This window comes from Melanotaenia boesemani, chromosome 8 (genome assembly GCF_017639745.1).
Source record: "Melanotaenia boesemani isolate fMelBoe1 chromosome 8, fMelBoe1.pri, whole genome shotgun sequence".
Classification (NCBI taxonomy): domain Eukaryota; kingdom Metazoa; phylum Chordata; class Actinopteri; order Atheriniformes; family Melanotaeniidae; genus Melanotaenia; species Melanotaenia boesemani.
Window position 1 is genome coordinate 21473710 of NC_055689.1, and position 19700 is coordinate 21493409.

Genomic DNA, 19700 nt, shown 5'->3' on the forward strand with positions numbered 1-19700 from the left:
TACGCTGCTACATTTATGAGAGCGACACTTCAACGACCTTGCCCTCATGCAGAATGGCGTTGCTTAGACACAGGTTGTTTTATTTACGCGCCGCAGCATAAGGATGATGAAGTTGTGGCTGACCATGGAGCAAAGATTAACCTCTGCAACAACCTGTTTGGACACACTCACAGATGCACATATAAACACGTGCATGTGTGTACGTTCTAATCAATACTGGAGGAAGAAGTGCTGTAATGACTTTTAAAGGCCTTGTTACCCATTAGACTCTTTACAAGGTTGTGATATTGACTAGGGAAGGCTACATATAACGATCAGTGTTGTAGTGTCTTGCACACGTGAATATTAAATGGGAAAATCTCCTTTTGTAACTGGCATATATGTATAGGAAATCAATAACCCGCTGTTAGTACTGACTCATTTTTATTTATTGCCTGTCCTCTGGAGACAATTACATGTTTAGGGAAGACTTTTACATATTTTTATATATCTTATAAGTTTTTAATATGCTAGTGACAGCTTGTTAAATTACCCATTGAGGGTAGGAAATGACACATAAAGCAGGCAGGAAAACCTGGGTGCAAATCAAAGTGGGGAGGGAGGGGTTGTGAAGTGGTTGGATGCACAAACCAGGCTAAAGGTTGAAACAAGTAGTTAAAAACAGGATGAAACAAGACTGGAACACGAGTATCAAGATTTTTGGGGAGCTGGTATATGGGATTCATGGCTCATGAGGAGAATAGGTGAACTAACTGGGGAAATGAAGGCAGGCAAAGTGGGTGACAGGAGACTGGATGGGGACTGAAAGACTCAGAGCAATTTCCTCCTGTCTTCTTTAAAGAACGGAAGGATGCGAAGGAGACTTCCTAAGGACTTTTCGAAGAGACAGCAATGACGAAAAGAGAATCCAGCTGCACTTACATTTGACTGTAAGAGTCTGCTGGGGTGAAACCACAACTGTTTGAAAGATAACCCTCTTAAAAGCACATTAGATGCTCTATTGTGAATCTGTACCATGCTACCCTACCTCTCGCCTGGTCATTTCTGGGATAGCCTCCAGCCCTGTACCACGCTGTTTCATGCAGGCTGGATGAATGTTCTCTAGTCAGAAAAATATAATTTCATACCAATGCAAGAAAAGAAAGGATTTTGCCTTGTTTTTGCATTGTTGACATATGAAGTAGTGTGAACCATGCAAACATTTTGGTTGTAAACATGTTATATTTATGAATATGGATGATTTAAACTATTTCTGCAGTTTTAATGTGTGTGTGTGCTTCCAGTTCCCACAGCTCTTAGGGTGAATGGGCCAACTAATGGCCTGAGTGTTGATGTGCATCCTCCCTTACTGAGCCCTTCCCAGGTTTCATTAGGCCCTCAGGTTCAGGGGTATCGCACTGCTGATCTAGGAGACAGTCCAGGTAAGCTCCTCTATTCAAGCTGTCTTTTATTATTATCCATTTTTTTCCTTTCTTTTCTTTTTCATGTCTTTCTGCTATGCTTTCAGTCTCGTCTGCTATGAGCTCTGGCCCTCCAAAGAAGCGTCACCGCAGCTGGCTTTCCAGCTCACTGGTACCAGTCCCGCCAACAGCTGTCCCTGTGCCTGCAATTCGCCCAATAGTTTGCTCTCCAGGTTTGTTCATCATCACTGGTTTCAAAATGAGCTAGGGTTTACATCAGTCCTGTTGTGCCATGATTTGTCCTCTAGCTGTTTTACTTGTGTGTGCATATGTGTGTCCAGTGATGTGTTTGTCTACCCTCAGAAGCACAGACTGTCATGTATTTCTCTGCCCTCTTTTCCTATCATCCCTCTGGTGTGCAGATGAGTATACCACTGACATCCCTTCTGTTCTCTGGTTGTTAAGGATGAATCACAGTGTTGCTATGGAGATGGAACTGGACAGCTTGGTGCTGAAATGATATTAACATTTGCATTCTTGGGGAAGTTGCCTGATTATGTAAATCTAGTTTCAACATTTATGACATGGTGGCCCCGACATCTAAAACATGACAAAGTAAGACCAAAATAAGGATGAGAATAAAACATTTAAGAAAACTTTGATAGCTATAACCTCCACTTTGAGGTTTCTGAAACTTTATTTCAGATAAAAAACAAGAACATATCAGGAAAATGCAAAAATATTTAAAAATAACTCACTGGATGAGTTGTGTAAACAATCAATTAAAAAAAAGAGATTCTTGTTAACACATCTGTCATGGCTGAGCTTTTCCACCATGGATCTGCAGCCTCAAACTAGGAACAAAGTTTTTTAAATCAAACTTCAGTATTTATCAAGAAATTATTAGCCATCAGAGGTAAACTCATATAATGCAACAGTGTAGACCAGACATAAGCCAGTGCTGCATGCTTAGGGAAAAAAACAGCGCCTTCTTAGGTTTTTTCTAAAACAACTACAGCTTTCCTAGAACAGGATTTCTCAATCCTGGTTCTCAGGACCTGCTGCATGTTTTAAATGTTTTCCTACTGATTAATGGACCTCATCAAGTTTTTTGCCAGTCTGTTAATGAGCCATTCATTATAGCCAGGTGTGTTCAGTGACAGAAACATCTAAAACATGCAAAGCAGTGGATCCTCAGGACCAGGTTTGAAACACGTCAAATCCTGGAAGTAGCACAAGTCTAGGTACCTGGAGTGGCAGCAATCAGTCTGCCCAAACTGAGCCCCTATTATTTATTTAGGCAATTTTCCTGGACCACCACTAAAATATAAAAAATTAATTTCAAAGTGTTGAACTGCATGGAACAACAGACCAGGCTCAATGGAAAAGATCCAAAAAAACAAGGAGGCAAAGACTTACTGTACGGAAATGATCCACACTAATGTAGGACCTTATTCTTTTAATCTTGTCTGTGTAGTGACTTTTGATTAATGGAGTTAATATTCAGGGGTTATTGTATGAAGAAACACTTTAGTTCTGCAATCACAATGTAACAAATGCAAGATTGCAAAATTATTGCTTAAAAAATGAACACTAACATGTTAAAGCTAAACCTACCTGTATGTAAGCACTGACATATGCTCCCTTCATCATCCTCCAGGTTCTGTAATAGCAGTGTCCTCCCCTCAGCCACCTGTGGCAGGTGTCATACAGCCACAGCCTGTCAACGCTGGAGAAACAGTCATCGTCCCAGACAATCTGCTCAACTCTTCAGGAGTTCGCCCTGTCATCCTCATTGGTAGGAGCTTTATCTTGCCGTTTTGTTCCTTCCTTAGCTTGTACGGACTAAACTTGCATAGCATACAATATAAGTGAAGGTCAGAGTGAAACTCCATGACAACTTTTTTATTCAGGACATGGAACTTTACCTTATTTCTGCGGGAACGTTGGCGACATAATGGTGAGCCCCCTGCTGGTCAGCTGCTATAAGAGCAGCCAGCTGACAGAAAAGAACCTGGTGACTTTGGGCCTCCACAGCAGTCAGATGCTTAATGTGGAGTCGATGATCTTGCTCACTTTGCAGTACCTTGCACGTTTAGGTAAGCAGTCAGCACAAAATCTCAAATACACATAAATCAAAGTTGAAGTGTTGCGATAATATTGCCATCAAACTCAGGCTAGAAAAACATGGATGAAGAGATAGTTCAATACATCTTTGGTGAAAATTGTTCCTGCAGGTTTAGACCAAATTCCTCTGAGGGAGGAGCTGGAGCAGATAGTCCTGAAGGCCATGCTGTGCTGTCCCGGGAGTTCTGCCATATCCCCGTCACAGCTGCCGTGGCTGGCTCGGTTGGAAGCTAGCGTTTCCGGGGGCAGCGTCCAAGTGGTCGTTACCCACACATCTTTAGGGGAGGGCATTTCTGAATCCCTGCGTTCTCTCAGTGAGGGTCCTCACCATCAACAGTGTCTGCCAACCTATGTTGTAATTATATGTACCTCAAAAATTAGCGGCAATGAGTTTTGCGTGCTTGTTTTAGGTGAGTGTTGCAGTCTGCCTAATTCATTTAAATATTGAAGCATTTTACCCTGGTAAACTGTACAAGATATGTACAGTGAGTATAAACAAACTCATCCCATGCAGGAAAGTACCAAGCACGAGCCTTAGCTGAAGGTATGCTGACAACCAATGAGTTCCTGAAGGAAATCAGCTATGAACTCATCACGGGTAAAGTCAGCATCTTGGCATCTCACTTCAAAACGACCTCCCTTGGTAGGTGCTATGAAAAAGAAACAATTCTTCACTGATTTGTCAATTTGAATAAGAAAAAATGCAAATCTGTTTTCACAAAAAATAAAACCTACCTGCAGTTATATAACTTAAATCTGTTGTTTATGTGCTGCTTTAAAATGATCAAAAAATACATGGTTAAAAAACTGTATAAAGTGTGTTATATCTCAGATTTGTGCACAGCTGTTGCACTTGAATCCCTGGCTCTGTGTCCTTGTGTGACTATGGTGACTGGTTGTTTCTAGGGGATAATCTTGACAAGCAGCTGGTACGGTACCAACGCAGACGGAAAGGACAGGTCATCCAGCCCTTTCAGGTCGATGTCACTGACCACATCCACTCCCAAGAGGCTGCCAGCATGTCACTACTGGCAGACACAGGTTAGACTGCTCTCATGTGTACTTGCTATCTAAACTGAAATGTTTGGATAGCATATTAGTTTGCAAACCTTTCTTTTTTTTTAATTCAGCTGGAAGTACACAACACAAGCGGTTATAAAGTGTCAGTTTGAGGGGGTTTTATAAAACTTTTTACTCTCTTTTTTTTTGTTGTTCTTAGTGAAAAATTAATTTATATGGCATAACTATAAAATTCAGCTAAATTAGAGCCATGTGGGAATTGTCACAAAAAAATTGGATCACAGTTAATTAGATCATAGACAATGAATAATTTTAAAATTAAATTTCATAACACTTGTAAAGTGAATAATAATAGTAGTATAAATGTAAGTAATTAATTGTAGAGGATTTAAGGGGACATGTCTTTCAAGAAATTTCAAACTGTTCACAGAGTACAGAACAATTTATACATACAAGTATGAGGGTTAGTTTCAAGGAGAAAAGGTTCACTAATGAAATGTATTTATTGGGAATGTGTCTTAGTATTAGGAGGTTACGTTTCTGTTTTTGTAAGGAATGTTATTTACTAATCTTATAAATATGAATATGTCTACATCTTTAGTGTTTTACATGATTTTTAGACTAAATACAGATCAGTCCCTGTTAGGAAAATAAGAAATAGGTTTTTTTCTTAGTTTGAAAAGCCTTTATGAACCCATTTACTTCCATGATCATGCTTTTTATTCTCCTATTGCAGAGTTTTTCAGTAAGATCTTTCAGATCTATCCAGCCCAACTGAGTGTGGCTCGTAACCTCCTATCTCAAGTTTGCTCCATTGCTGACTCAGGGACCCAGAACCTTGACTTGGGGCGGTTTTGTAAGGTGGATTTTCTTATTCTGGTCCCACCATCTCACATTCTGGTACACCAGACAGCACAGCGCATCCGACAATCAGGTACACGTTCAGTAACAATACCACTTACAAAGTACCCAAAATTACTTTTCCACTTGGCAACACCTTAAGCTATCTTTTCTTACAGAGTTTAATTGATGTTGCAATTATTTTTTTATAATATTTTCTCAAGTAGTTGATCTAATATACCATTTCTTTTTGGCCCAGGAGTGCTTGTGGATCTGGGATATGAAGATGCCTCCACAGCGAGCCAGAAATCAGACAAATATGTGGTGCGCCTGGACGCAGACGTTCACACCAAGATGGAGGCCTTCATGAAGAAAGTCAAACAGAATCCCTACACCCTGTTTGTCCTTATCCATGACAACTCACACGTTGACCTTACAAGGTGAAGATGACTTAAAACCACAGGGAACCATGATAAACACCATGGAAACTGGCATTGTTTTTGCCGTGTTGATATTTTAAGGTCGTGTAGGGAAGTGAGTTGTGACTTCAAATGCAGCTTTACCCTTGATCAAAGAGGAAAACAGCCGAAAACAAGAGAAAACAAATAAATCATCATGAAATTTAAGTAAATGTAAGCCAGGCAATTTGATGTTTCTGGTTTTTTCTTTGTTATTTTTAGATATAATCATTTATGAGTGGATTATATGCTGATGCAGTTTTACTATTTACAGTGATGTGTGTGTTCAAAGATGGTTCCAACTGCTTCTCATGCAAGTTTTCACAGCCAGAAACATATTATAACTCACTTCCTGTTTTCCAGAACATTTTTCATCCTCCCACACACTTGGGCAGTTAGGCCAGAAAACACAAAAACTCTGAGTGTGAACCGTGTCCCTAATCGAGCTGTTGTTGGCAAACTATGTTAAATGTTACAAACATCTAGGTGGGGAAACTACAGTTTTTAAAAATATTTATAACTACTTTCAAACACTTCGTTCCACTTCATTTCAGCGCGCTGTCAGGGTCAGTGTGCCACGGGGAGCTGCAGGGTCTGGCCGACCGGGTAGTGAACTGCCAGGAAGTCCTAGACGCCATGAACCTATTAGTCCTACAAGTCAGCTGCTTCCCTTACACCCTGCAGACACGCCAGTCCCGCATCAGCACCCACAATGAAATTCACTGGCCATGCAATGAAAGCCTGGTGAGTATTTTTCACAAGAAAACAACAAACATCAGAATATATCAAATGACAAAAGTCCTGCATGCTAGGGTGTAAACATAAAACCGAAAGCAGTTTTCTGGTGTGACTTGCTAAAATAACCATCCCAAAGAAAAATCTATTTAACATTGTATGAGGAATATATATATACATATATATATATATATATATATATGTATATATTTTGTTAGAGGTGAACGTTTCTCTTTCTTCCTTCCTCTAGTAGCTGTGGCTCAGCTACTCCACCTGCTGGACTAGATACTCACTTGCAAGACAAAGGCTTACACATGTTGAAGTATTAAAGTAAAGCCTGGGTCCAGTTGAAATGTTTTGTTTTTTTTTGTTATTTCTTTTCTTAAGAAAGCTTCTAATTGGGTCTATTTCCATATTCCAACAATGTTGTGCTTATAGAAAATGATAACATGTGATTTTTTTAAAATTTTACACTATTTCTTCTCAAATCTTTGACCAAGCAGACTTGAAACACATACATTAAAATAAATAATACTTTTAACATTTAAGTTAAATATTGTACATTGTTGAGATTTTCTAAATGCAATGCTTTTGAACATACAGGATTAGCTGGCAGTGATGAAGTTAAAATGAAAAACAGAAAAAGAATTGAAGTATGGACTATGGAGATGCACTTGAGAGGCTGTTGACAGAGATTCATGCTGCCTTCCAGCAAAGAGAGCCGTCCTCTGATGACCTGGTCTATTTTGGCCTGAGGGACTACAGCAGCTCCCTGCAGTGGGGTGTGGCCAGTCCCATTCTGCGCTGTGATGATGCGTTTGAGAAGATGGTTCACACTTTGCTGGAGAGGTTAGTTTCCAAGAAAGCAAAACCCTGTCAAAAAGATTTCATGATGATCAGTCAAACTGACAAACTCTCTACCATGTATCTCAGACATCCACACCTACATAGCATGGTGATCCGCAGCTATCTGCTGATTCAGCAGTACACGGAGGCCATGATGGCTTTGACCTCTTCGCCATCTCTGAGAGATCACATAACCCCAGAGACCCTAGCCATGGTGGAGGACCTTATCAATGCTCCAAGCCAGGATGGCTCCCAGGGCCGTGGTCACATGCTGCTGGTCCGTGTTCCCTCACTGCAGCTGGCAATGTTGGCCCGAGAGAGATTAGAGGATGTAAGAGACAAACTGGGACTCCAGCTGTGCTTTGCGGTACTGCTGGGAAGTCCAGCGTCTGAACTCAACCTGCCCAAAAACTTCACCAGCCGCCTCAAGGTGAGAGAAATTTAAACTGCTGGATGTGACTTTAAGTCATACACTGAAAATATAAGATCAACGAGTGACATCAATGCTTTATAACAACAGTTCAATAACATTTTTACAGAGAGGAATGAAGAAGCCTAATTATCAAGGACCTAAGGTTGTTTACAGAATGAATTTATTTCTATGTGTCTCACACTTGTACTCCAACTGTGCAGTAAGTTTTATCTGGGTAACTGATCATGTAGCATGTACATCCACAAGACAGAAAAAAATATGAATATGTTCATTCTGTGCAGGCGTTTGGCTGGAAAGTGTATTAAGTAATAAAACAGTGTGTACCCAGATGTTCTGAGACAAACTATGCTGATTTGCCAAGTTGTTAACCATCATCAGAGCACAGCTTAGCATGATTGCTGTTGTGAGTGTTAGTAAGGCCAGGGCCAGAAAATAGCATTTTTTATGCCCTAACTGTTAAAAGAAGCTATGTGAGTTATAGTTATACAAACTAACAGTTGCGAGTCTGATTATATTTGAGGATAGTATTCAAATCTAAACTAGAAGCAGTGTTTAGGATTTACAGCTTTCTAATATGTAAAATCCTCACTGTTTCCAGGATCAGTCCAAATCATAACTTAAAAGTGAAAATCATAGGAAACCTGCGCTTTGTGTTATGCTACAGGCATGGCGAGGCTGTGAGAATGAGGACTGGGTACCGCACACATATGAGGATCTGGAAGGGCTGCCCTGCATTGTCATCCTGACAGGGAAAGACCCTCTTGGAGAGACCTTCCCCAAGTAATCCCACACTTTGCATGAATGGTTTTAAAACATCCCACCAATGTGTGATGTTATATTTAGTTGTGGGAAAGTTATTTTATCTTAAAATCATTTTCAAACCAGACAATTTGTTGCAAAGAATATTATTAATAACAATCTTCCTCATCACACTCCTGTCTTTCAGATCTTTGAAATACAGTGATCTGCGTCTAATAGACTCTAGCTACCTGACTCGTACAGCCTTGGAGCAGGAGGTGGGTCTGGCCTGCACCTACGTGTCCATGAGTGTGATGCAGGAGCCCAAGGCAGCTAGGCCTTCTCGGGAATCAGATGGAGAGAAAGCTACCACCAGTCTGAATGATGGAGATGAGCTGGAAAGACCTCAGAGCAATGGCAGTGCTGCAACCAGAACATCTGGTGAGTCTCTTTGAAACATGGGAATGTGAGATTACAGATGTAAACACCAGAACTGGTAAGAGGTTAACCTTCAAATGGCTTCAAAGTAGTTTGGCCTGAATGCAAAAATATTACTCTTAACTGGAAAGAGTTTGATTAAAAGGACATCTGGTCTTAATTTAACTGCATAATTGGCTCAAATGTGGTTATTGAAAGTGTAACACTTTGTACTTAAAATAAAATCTTGGTTGTTATGAACTATATTCATAATTCATGTTTTACTCTCCCCATGTCGCAACACCAGGCTCTCTAGTTGAGAATGGTGTCAGTTCATCTGACATTGCAGACTCTTCCCAGAAGCCCTCCACTTACACCTCCCAACCTGAAAGTGTCGTCACCTTCGACATCGGCACGTTAACGCAAGGAGTCAAGCAGGAGTGCGACTCTCTGGGAAGCCAGCTTTCCTCCAACCCCTCCAAAGCCTCTAATGTCCCTCCATCCCTTTACTCCAACTCATCATCTTCCTCCCCTTCCACATCTTCCTCCTCCTCGCAGAGGCCCAGCCAGTCCACTCAGTGCAGCCGAGCGTCTAAGTCCTCTAGAGTGTCACCTCGGATTGTCATCCTGTCACGAGCAGCGTACAACCTGCTAGCAGGGGAGTCGGGGAGTCAGCTTTGCTCCTTCTCCTTGCTGCCTCATGCAGACGTGGCCTGGAGCAGTCCGTTAAGGCCTCTCATCACTTACAACCTGCAGGGGGCAGAACAGAGCATGTACTACCGCCAGTGGACCACTGCCAGACAGCATCATGCTGATTATGAAGCGCCACCTGTGCCACATCCACGGCGCCTGCTGCTCAGTGGACCACCCCAGGTAACCAAACACAAGTTTCCCTATGAGTGCATTATCAAATATATCTGGAATACTTTTTTCAAAAATACAAAAAATTAGGGATGTGAATGATAAACTGAGATTATTTGTTGTAAAAAAAAAAAAAACTTGTTTGTATATTGAAATGATTGATTTAAGTATGAGATATGGAGCCTACAATTATTTTTATCTACAGTTTATTAAGTAAAAGAAATTGAAGCATTGTTAAACATTTTATTTTTTAAGCTGTAAAAAATAAATTTAGATGCAAATTAATGTGCATGTTTATGTAACTGACAGTGTGAGTGACATTGTAGCACTATAGCCATGTTTCTTGTTTTTTTGCCAGGTGGGAAAAACTGGTGCCTACCTGCAGTTTCTACGTATCCTGTTCCGCATGCTCATCAGGCTGTTAGAAGTAGATGTGTATGATGAGGAAGAGGACGAGGAGGAAGGTAAGGGCTGTCAACACTCATTTTTACAACACATCTTTTTCTTGTGTAAAATATAAAGAAAAAATACTAATTTAGGGGCGGGGGTGCATCCTGACTTCCCAGGTGACATATATATGGTTATATATCTTAGTGTACAGCAGCAAAGTTAAAAACAAAGTTATGACCACAAACATTCTGCTGCTACTGTATGCAGCTGATACAGTCGGAAACATATAATGATGGAAATTAGGTGGTCACTGCTTGAGTGGCACACAGCAAACAAACAATGGTGCTGTCCAAGAAACAGAAGGGATGACCTGTGTCATTCAGAAAATGCAATGTATTAAATGAATAAAAATACAATCCTGATAAATTCATGTAATTCTTTTCATTTAAGAAACATCAGCAACCTTATGGAGAATAAAATAAAATATAACCTGAAGTGGACTATTTCTAGAGCTCCTTTTAAGTGTCTTAGGTGAGTGTCGAGCTCCCCTGTAATTCAAAACATGACTGCAGTGATAATTATGTTTTAGCTGAATAATAACTTGTTTAACCTTGATTTGTCTGCATCAGGCAAACATCTCTGAAACTAGAAAACGCTGATTAAGAACTGTCCAACACATTATTAAAACCTGGAAGTATGATGGTCAGCCATCATCTCCATGAAAAAAAAATCAAATAAGCATATTTAAGGATGACATTGTTAAGATTTACAGGGTTCAGGTCGTTATAAATTAGTTCAGGAAGCATCATTGTTACACAAGGATCAGTAACCACGCTAAGAATCTTTGGGTTGGTACTGAAGAAGACTGCAGCAGTCCGACTTTTCTATTATTAAACCAACATCTTGGTTTGTGTTTCACAAACTGTGACATTGTATAATATTACCAAGACAATCCTGGAGTAGTTACAGGCAATTAATGACATAATCAAAGGTGGTCCAGATATAATAATTTAAATTCTGTTTTTGTGTGTTTGTTTTAAGTACATTTTTACACTGAAAAGTGGCACCAGCTTTAAAAAAATCTCTGATCAGAGATCCAGCTGACATGTTTACATGAGCGTCCAATCAGTTGTATTTACACGATGGACAGATTTAAAACGATCATAATGCTTTTGACATTTGCAGTGCCTGCTAGTTGGAAAGAAGTGTTTTCTTTTCATTTTTTTTTTTAACCTTTTGACCATCGAAATACTCAATAATCTTTAACTCTTTTAGTTTCTAACAAAAACATTGTACCCGCCACACTTCTGTTTTGTTTTGCTGCCGCCATTGTTCAAATCTTCCCTGAAACTCATTGCGTCACGTAACCTCCACATAGTTAAGGCATGCGCAGAGACAACATCACCCACAAAACGATCATAATGAGTGTATACATAGTTATTGTTTCCTGCTAATCCGATCATGATTGTTTACATGACACATTTTTATTCTGATTGGACATTCGATCAGATTAAAAGTGCCATGTAAGCGTAGATGTTTTTTTTATTATTTTTATCATGGATTCTCTGAGCACAGTTAAAATGTCAGCATCTGTGACAGTATGTGAATGCACATGGCTTCTATAACTTGCACACAGCCACACTGTCACTATTAAACCACACTCTGCAGGATTTTTAACAGCTTTGCTTTAAGCAAAAAAAAATGTCTGCAGTCCATATCTGTCAGCCACTCAAAAGTTGTTAAACCACATTGTGATAAAAAGGAAACAACATTGTTAAACACATCAGATATATGCTGAGGAAATGACCATGACACTGACACAAGTTCTCATCCTTTATCCTGCTTCTAATCTGCAGACACTGCAGCGGTCACAACTCCAGTAAATACCCAGTGGCCTGACATTGAGGATGTACGAAAGCTGCCCTTTGACCCCAACCCCCGAGATCCCAAGTTCAGGAAGGCCAGCCCCGTTTACTCTGACAAGATACCAAAGAGCTTAAGAGGTCAGAAAAACTATATAAATACACACAGTCCCTCTCAGAGTAAAAACTTTAATCTGCAATTGTACATACAGCTCCAGTGTTTCTTAAATACTAGCTTATATTTATTTCAATGTCCGTGCAGAGTTTAAACAAGAAGGAGAAAGCCAAACTCAAGTTAAACGAGTGACCAAGTCAATACGGCTCAGTAGGTTTGCTGCTCACAATGCCTTTCATCACTGTGAACAGTGTCACCAGTACTGTGAGGCAAATCCTGCCACACAGGTGAGTAACAGCAGACACATTCACATCAGATATCCAAGGCTCTCAGCTGCTGCTTTATTGGTAAAGTCTCTGGTAATAATGAATGTATTTATGTTGTAGCTGTCAGAGTGCACTTTCCATGCTTTCACCTTCTGCTCATCCATGCTGGGGGAGGAGGTCCAGCTTCAGTTTTTCATTCCTAAAGCCAAGGAGCAGCACTTTGTTTTCAATCAGCAGGGCAGCCACCTGGAGAGCTTGCGTCTGCCACTGGTCTCCACCAAGGTTAGCCAACTCACCGTGTGTGGGTGTAACATTTTGCGTCAGCATATTTATTTGTACATCTGTTCTTCAGAGTTCACATAAAGAAGCATCTATCAGATATTTATACTTTGAAATTTTTGTCTTAGCAGAGTCTTTTTGTTCTTTTGTAGGACCCAGATCTTTTGAAGAGTCCAATCTTCACCCCGACGACAGGACGCCAGGAGCACGGCCTGCTCAACCTTTACCACACCATGGAGGGCGCCACTCATCTGCACATCCTGGTAGTTAAACAGTTTGAGATGCCCCACTACAGAAAGTACTGGCCCAACCACATCTTACTAGTCCTTCCAGCAATGTTCAACAATGCTGGAGTTGGTGAGTAGTTCACTGACTTATCTGTCATTTATCTTACTGTGACTCAAACCACAAAGCAGACTGTGCATACTTGTGGTCAAACAAACACAGTGATTGGGTTTCTTTATTGTAAGACCTTTTATAAAGTAGATATAGTGGATATTTTAAGTATTTGATTGTTTTGTTAATGTTTACTAGCTTGCAATACTCATTTTTTCTCTTTGCAGCTCATCAGTCTGTTGATGATTGCAGTAAATATGCACTCTGGGTCATTAGGCATTACAGTCATGTTTTACAACTTGTTTGTAGTAGGTGAAAGGTTAGATGTTTGTTTTAGCCAATGGAAAATAGCCACCACGTATGAACATCCACAGAGAAACAGGATCATTGGCAAGGTAGCTAATGTCCTGTGTGATGGCTGTAATTAAACTGAGCACAGATGACAGCGGTGTTACTTTGACCCGTGATATGACACCCACCCAATATTTCTGTTCTGGATAAACCATTGCACTTTGTACACAAACTATTTTTATACATACTGAGAAAGTCCTTTTCTAAGCTGTTAGTATTCTTCATTTGTAATCCATGCACACTTATTACCTCCTTCTACAATTTGTTGTCGTTGAAGGACATGGTTGAAATGTCAACGTTTATGAGAGTATGAATGACATATTGACTAATACGCCCCATTGTGTTAAAGGTGCTGCACGCTTTATGATCAAAGAGCTGTCATACCATAACCTGGAGCTGGAGAGAAACCGACTAGAGGAGCAAGGTGTCAAGAGACAAGATGTATGGCCTTTCATTGTCATGATGGATGACTCCTGTGTGCTGTGGAACGCCCACCAGTCAGCAGATGGAAGGTAGTGAGTGAGAAGCTGGTGAAACCCTATTTTCAGTAATAAAAATGTTGGGATGTGAACAATCAGACAGTACAGAGAAGGTCGTTTGGATTAGTGGGGAAAATTCAAGAATCTACTTCTGTCACTTCCTCTGGCACTGATTTACATTTTGTAAATTGACTTTTTCATCAGTGTCCTAGCTTAACTGACTAGAGACTTAAAATTGGAATATGTAATACATTTTAGTGACTCCTATCAGTGTGGTCTCAATCCTGTCCTTTAATTTATCTCTTAGCGATACATCAGAAGGAAGCTCAACACTCACCAACGTGTCCCTGAAAACGGTGCTGCAACACATGGAGAACACACCAAAGATCTCCCTGTATGCTATGTGTGGAACACGAAAGTGGAATAGCAGCTTGGCTCAGAAGTCTCCTGGAAACCAGTTCAGCCGATGTCATCTCCACGACTTTGTCATGCTTAACGTGGATCTGACCCAGAATGTTCAGTATGACCTTAATCGGTGAGTTTGTAGAGAACCGTGTCTGCCCGCAGGTCAGTAATAGATGATGTGTTGTTATTTGACATTGTTATATTGTGCAGGTATGGCTGTGAGGAGGTGGACTTTAATCTGAGGGTTAATAGCAGTGGGTTGCTGCTATGCCGCTTCAACAACTTCTGCCTGATGAAGAAACACATTCCAGTCGGAGGAAACAAAGACTTTGTCGTCAAACCTAAGCTTATGGTGGGTGACTTGTTCACTTAGGCTGTGAAATGATTCAAAGTGAATTCATGTTAACTTTCTTTTTTCGTGTAAAAATGTTTACATTAAACTGCTTGCTTGTCATTCCAGGAAATAGAAAACCCAGCTCCAATCAGCCCATCACAGTATGTTTGTGCCCCAGACAGCGAGCAGACCCTCTTAGATGCCCCAGCCCAATTCCTGTTGGAAAGCTTCCTGCAGAGCTGCAGCCACAGATTGTTTCCAAAGGCTGTTAAGAACAGAAACAACCCAGTTCTGTCCATCGACAGCTACCTTAACCTAAGCCCAGAGGTAAAGATCCTCCTGGAGGTTGTACTCATCCCTTTAATTAAATTTGCAGGAGTGTAGAAGAGTAGAAATCAGTTATTTGTTTAAATATTGAATGTATTTTGTACCTTTAAAACTGTTAGCTAATGGAAAAAAAGAGAGAAAATCTTAGCCCAAATAGGAGCATGTTGCATGACTTTACCATCTGTTTTGCTAAGAACGTTCTGACCTGCTTACACAGACACAGTAAATGCTAACAAAGCAAATACTGCACATGTGCGCAGTTCGGTTCAAAGCCCAGGTGCAACCCTAGATGAACCTTATCACTGTTGCCCATAAAATCTAAAACTATTTTAACACTGAAAAATAAAACAGGCTGCTACTAAGAAACTGATGCAGCCAACAATTAAATATAAGAGATCTTAAAAAGAAGATATAAGAATTGGAGTGTGCAAAGAAGAGACTGTTTAAAACATCAATATGCAGACATATTACGTCTCAACCCCTTCTGTTTGTCATTGTTCATTCTGGGCACCTTAAAGTGTTCCTCTCTTCATTTTGATGTTAATGAATTTGCCTCTCAGGTTGAGCTCTGCATTAACACCTGCTAAAATAAATTTGACCTGCTACCAGAGCAACCGCTTATATGACCTGTGTTGGAAAGTCCTGTATGTGTGTAGGAAATCATACATCTCTTTGCAAAAATTCTGCATATCTTACATCATTTACATTCTTAGAAACTTTTTTTTTGTTTGTATTTTCAAAATCTTCCCCTCAAGCAAGGTTTTAAAATGCAATTTCAAACAGCTATAATCTAAAATACAACCTCTTATTGTACACTTTATTATGATGTAGATGATCAAGTGTCATCTTTTTTCTTTCAGATTTCTGTCTGCTACATCAGCTCTCGTCCACACTCAACCAACCTGAACCATCAGGGTCTGGTGTTCAGTGGTCTGCTGCTTTACCTCTGTGACTCTTTTGTCGTCTCTGGACTGCTCAAGAAGTTCCGCTTTCTCAAAGGTGACACCCATGAGCCAACAACTTAGGCTTCAGTTGCCATGCAGTTTCCTTGATTTGATCAGTTATACCAAACATGTTGTTGATTTTGTCCAAAGGTGCCACCCTCTGTGTGATCTGTCAGGACCGAAGCTCCCTGCGTCAGACCATCGTCCGCCTGGAGCTGGAGGATGAGTGGCAGTTCCGCCTGCGGGATGAGTTTCAGACAGCAAACTGCAGCGAGGATCGGCCCCTCTATTTTTTGACAGGCCGCCACATTTAAACACATCAAAGTGTAATGTGCTGCTGAACAGACAAAAAAAAAGGGTTCATTCCAAATCATCCAGCAACTGTGATTTTTTCCAAGCTGATAGATGTGGTTGTTCTTTACGTGTGTACTACTGCACTGCACTATCCCTGGTTCTGAGTAGAGCCCTTCAACTCCTGCTTGCCACTCGTCTTCACTATAAGTTGTTCTACCGAAAGGGACTTCTGGGGGAAAAGCACTGCTTAAGTTGAACTTTCGTTGTCACATTTTACAAAAATGGATGCACTCTGATTGATAAGTTGGAGTATTTAAAGATTGTTTGCATCCATAAACTTTGAATTTAGTGCGTCCAATCCTGGACATGCGCGTTTATCTCAGGGTTTCAAAGAAGGGAGGTCTAAGGGACACAGCTTAAAGGCGTTAAGTTTTTTCCTCCCTGTTCACAGTGTATGTTTTGTATTAACTTATGTTGGCACCAAAGACTCAGCTGCACCTTCCTCTTTTCCCTTGCTTTGCCTCTGCAACAGCGAAGCTCATTAGCTGACTGCATTAAAAAAATAAATAAAAACATGGAGGTTGAATGTTGGATTTCCATTATCAAGAGTGTCAAATTCTGCTTTTCTACTAGTGGGATTTGTACAGTAAGTGACTATTTGATCTAGCACATTTAAGCTTGTCTCCTGTGCCTCTATGATATTTATGTGGTATTGATAATCTTTCTGACAAAGAAGTGGTATTAGTGTTGTTTTAGTTTCGCTGAATCACAACTATGAAAGTTTACAAGTTGTGATTTTCCAAGAATGTATGACTTAAATGTGATGTTATGGCTTGAATATAAACCTGTGAAGTGGGTCTGATATTTAAGACCCAGAATTAGACTTACATACAGCAGTCTGTTTATGTGTGATGCCAGTTTGACAAATACCCTATCATAAAAGAAATAGTTTGAATTTACACATTTGCTGACTTAAATGCCATAAAGTTAGTTAATACAATTTAATAATCAAGCTCCCTCACTGCCAATGATCTTGCTACTGACTATGCCTGGGATTTTAGCTCCTGGTGTGATGCTCCGAGGCTGATTGTACTTTTAGGCTGCTATTTGCGTTCCTTACCTCTTTAAGGAAAGGTTAATCAAAGAAAAAAAATAAGAAAAATGTCAAAAGCAGCTTTCCAGGTCACTTCATTTACTTGAAAGTATTTTTGTGTTTCTCCACAGGGTTGTCCAAAGAATATGCCTTAAATGATGTTTCACATAGTCACATGTCATCCGTTTTTCAGACCAATGAGAAGGAAAAATTTTAACTGTAAGGAAAAATTGTTTGAGTGAAGCAAGATAAAATAATTGGATTTTGGACTACTGTACTGTTTAAATTTTGTTTACATTATTAATATATTATATCACCCCTTTAACCACTAAGGGATTCTTATGTTTTTTTTTTAAATTCTTGTGTAACTTTTGCCAGTATATTTTGGTCATGTCTTTCTGCATTTTATGTTGCAAAGACAAGAAGAATCTACCTAGATATATCTTTAAACATGTGTCTGTATCCCCATTCTGTTCTTGTGTTGGATTTTTGTTGAAAATGAAAATCAGGTCCATAAGGGATTTTTATTTATTTGACAAGCATTTTGGACTGATAATCATGTTCACGTGTGATATTTGATTACATGCTGAGTAGGGTGCTCCCTCTTCAAAACCATCCATGAATGCTTTGCACAGGAACCCAAACGGATGATTCTTTGATGGGTTGAATGTCACTGGGGGTTGGAAATGTGAGTTTGCACTATTCAAGTTACCAACTGAGAAAATATAAGCAAAAACATTTGCTACCCCAGATTTAGTCCAAATATAAGACTGGTGATCAAAACATTTTTGTCATTCTTCACTGGTCCAAAGAATGTGTTTTTTTTTTGTTTTGTTTTTTTGATAATTTAATACTTAATATGCAACTTGCTCTCACAATCTTTACTGAAATGTGTTTGGTGTGTTTGTGCAGCCCATTGGTAGCCTTGGTGCCTGGTTGATCTACCTCATGTTTACCATTGTGGTTGTAAGCTGTGAATAATGTAACAGTAGAGCCTTGCTATTGTTGTTAAAAATGTATGAATGTAATAAAATGACTTCTTAATCCATTTGATTGTTTATTATTTTAGAACGCTTAAATTTTGTTTTTTCACCAATTTCACTTGCTAATCTGTAAACAAAGACAGTGAAACAAACAAAGGACAATTACTTATTCCAGGGGACTTATATGCTCTACAAGCTTTTACAAACTTAAGCTGTGCATCCAAAAGTGAGTTGTGTTAAGATTTTTCAAATATTTGTGAAAACAAGTCATGATTTTGCTTTTTTGTCCTCAAATAATCATATTGGTTGAAGGTAAATTGTGTAAAATTATTAGATATTCAACAAGGAATATTCATGTTTTCAATGTGTATAAAAGTGTGACTTTCTGCATTTTCATTACCTTAGATTTCTTCAGAATACTGTCCTTACTACAGTTATTGAAAAATGTTTCTAAAGTTTTTAAATGCACAATGTTTTTCCAATATGCTGAAAAAGGAAGAGAGAAATAGGAGGATATTAAGGTATTTCAGCTTTTCTTCAATTCATTGCGGTCAAATAAAGGGTTTTTCAACTCCGATACTTGAAGACGACTGGCCTGCAGGTTTGAGCTGTTTCCCTGCTTAAACACTCCTAATTCAAATTAAGTTGATCTCTTCAATATCTTCTGTGCAGGCCATTAGTTTGGATCAGGTGAGTGCGGGAAAAGAAACACCTAAAACCTGATTGGACTACAGTTTAAGAACCATGGTTTATTGTTTGTGATGGCAAATCATAGATGAATTAACACTGTTTAAAAAAAAAAAAAGTAAAGAAAATATAATAACATATCTGCAATCTGTAGTTCACGCCTGTCACCTGCTATACTGCTGGGTTAGCTCCAGCCTCCCCGCGACCCTTCATTGGACAAAGCGGTATAGATAATGGATGGATGGACCTGTAATGCTCCTCCTAATTTCTAAATTGCAAGTATAAATTCAAGGTAAATTTTTGGCTTGCTTTCATAACTTTGCCGTGCTTCAAGTGTACCTACTGAGTGTGTTGAGTGTATTAGAACAAAGCTTAAGCAGTGTTGTTAAAATGCATGTGCTGCCTCATGTTTAGCCTGTGATTGGCAATGCATTCACACTCCTTAGAGCACAATGAATCTGGAATCTTCTTAGCCAGCATAAAAGCAAACTTCAAGCCCCCACTTATCTTTCACCTTGTTGTCTCATCTCAACAAGGGTGGTGAGATGATCCAAAAACACCCCATGCACAGTCTAAAGGAAAAATGGGCCTGATAATGAAAGCAATGCTGTTCTCTGGAAGCACTGTAAGGGCAAAGGGGCATTTTTGGTCCAGGGACAGGACTATTTCTGTGAAGTAAT

The 19700-nt window shown here is 39.6% G+C and overlaps 1 protein-coding gene across 4 annotated transcripts in view; it reads left to right on the top strand.

The window, feature by feature from the left end:
- The window catches only part of greb1l (GREB1 like retinoic acid receptor coactivator), a 44446-nt gene extending 26052 nt beyond the window's left edge, over positions 1-18394 (top strand). For all 4 annotated transcript variants that reach the window (XM_041992061.1, XM_041992060.1, XM_041992063.1 and 1 more), the window contains exons 9-34: positions 1284-1421; positions 1508-1633; positions 3061-3198; positions 3314-3499; positions 3638-3937; positions 4042-4170; positions 4434-4568; positions 5284-5481; positions 5647-5827; positions 6400-6589; positions 7293-7429; positions 7514-7856; positions 8524-8639; positions 8806-9038; positions 9322-9887; positions 10234-10339; positions 12122-12268; positions 12390-12529; positions 12629-12790; positions 12940-13144; positions 13824-13986; positions 14261-14488; positions 14569-14710; positions 14819-15019; positions 15880-16018; positions 16114-18394. In XM_041992061.1, coding sequence (XP_041847995.1) covers positions 1284-1421; positions 1508-1633; positions 3061-3198; positions 3314-3499; positions 3638-3937; positions 4042-4170; positions 4434-4568; positions 5284-5481; positions 5647-5827; positions 6400-6589; positions 7293-7429; positions 7514-7856; positions 8524-8639; positions 8806-9038; positions 9322-9887; positions 10234-10339; positions 12122-12268; positions 12390-12529; positions 12629-12790; positions 12940-13144; positions 13824-13986; positions 14261-14488; positions 14569-14710; positions 14819-15019; positions 15880-16018; positions 16114-16277 — 4913 coding nt within the window. In that variant the 3' untranslated portion in view covers positions 16278-18394. The remainder of the gene's footprint in view (positions 1-1283; positions 1422-1507; positions 1634-3060; positions 3199-3313; positions 3500-3637; positions 3938-4041; positions 4171-4433; positions 4569-5283; positions 5482-5646; positions 5828-6399; positions 6590-7292; positions 7430-7513; positions 7857-8523; positions 8640-8805; positions 9039-9321; positions 9888-10233; positions 10340-12121; positions 12269-12389; positions 12530-12628; positions 12791-12939; positions 13145-13823; positions 13987-14260; positions 14489-14568; positions 14711-14818; positions 15020-15879; positions 16019-16113) is intronic.
- Positions 18395-19700: the final 1306 nt, after the last annotated feature.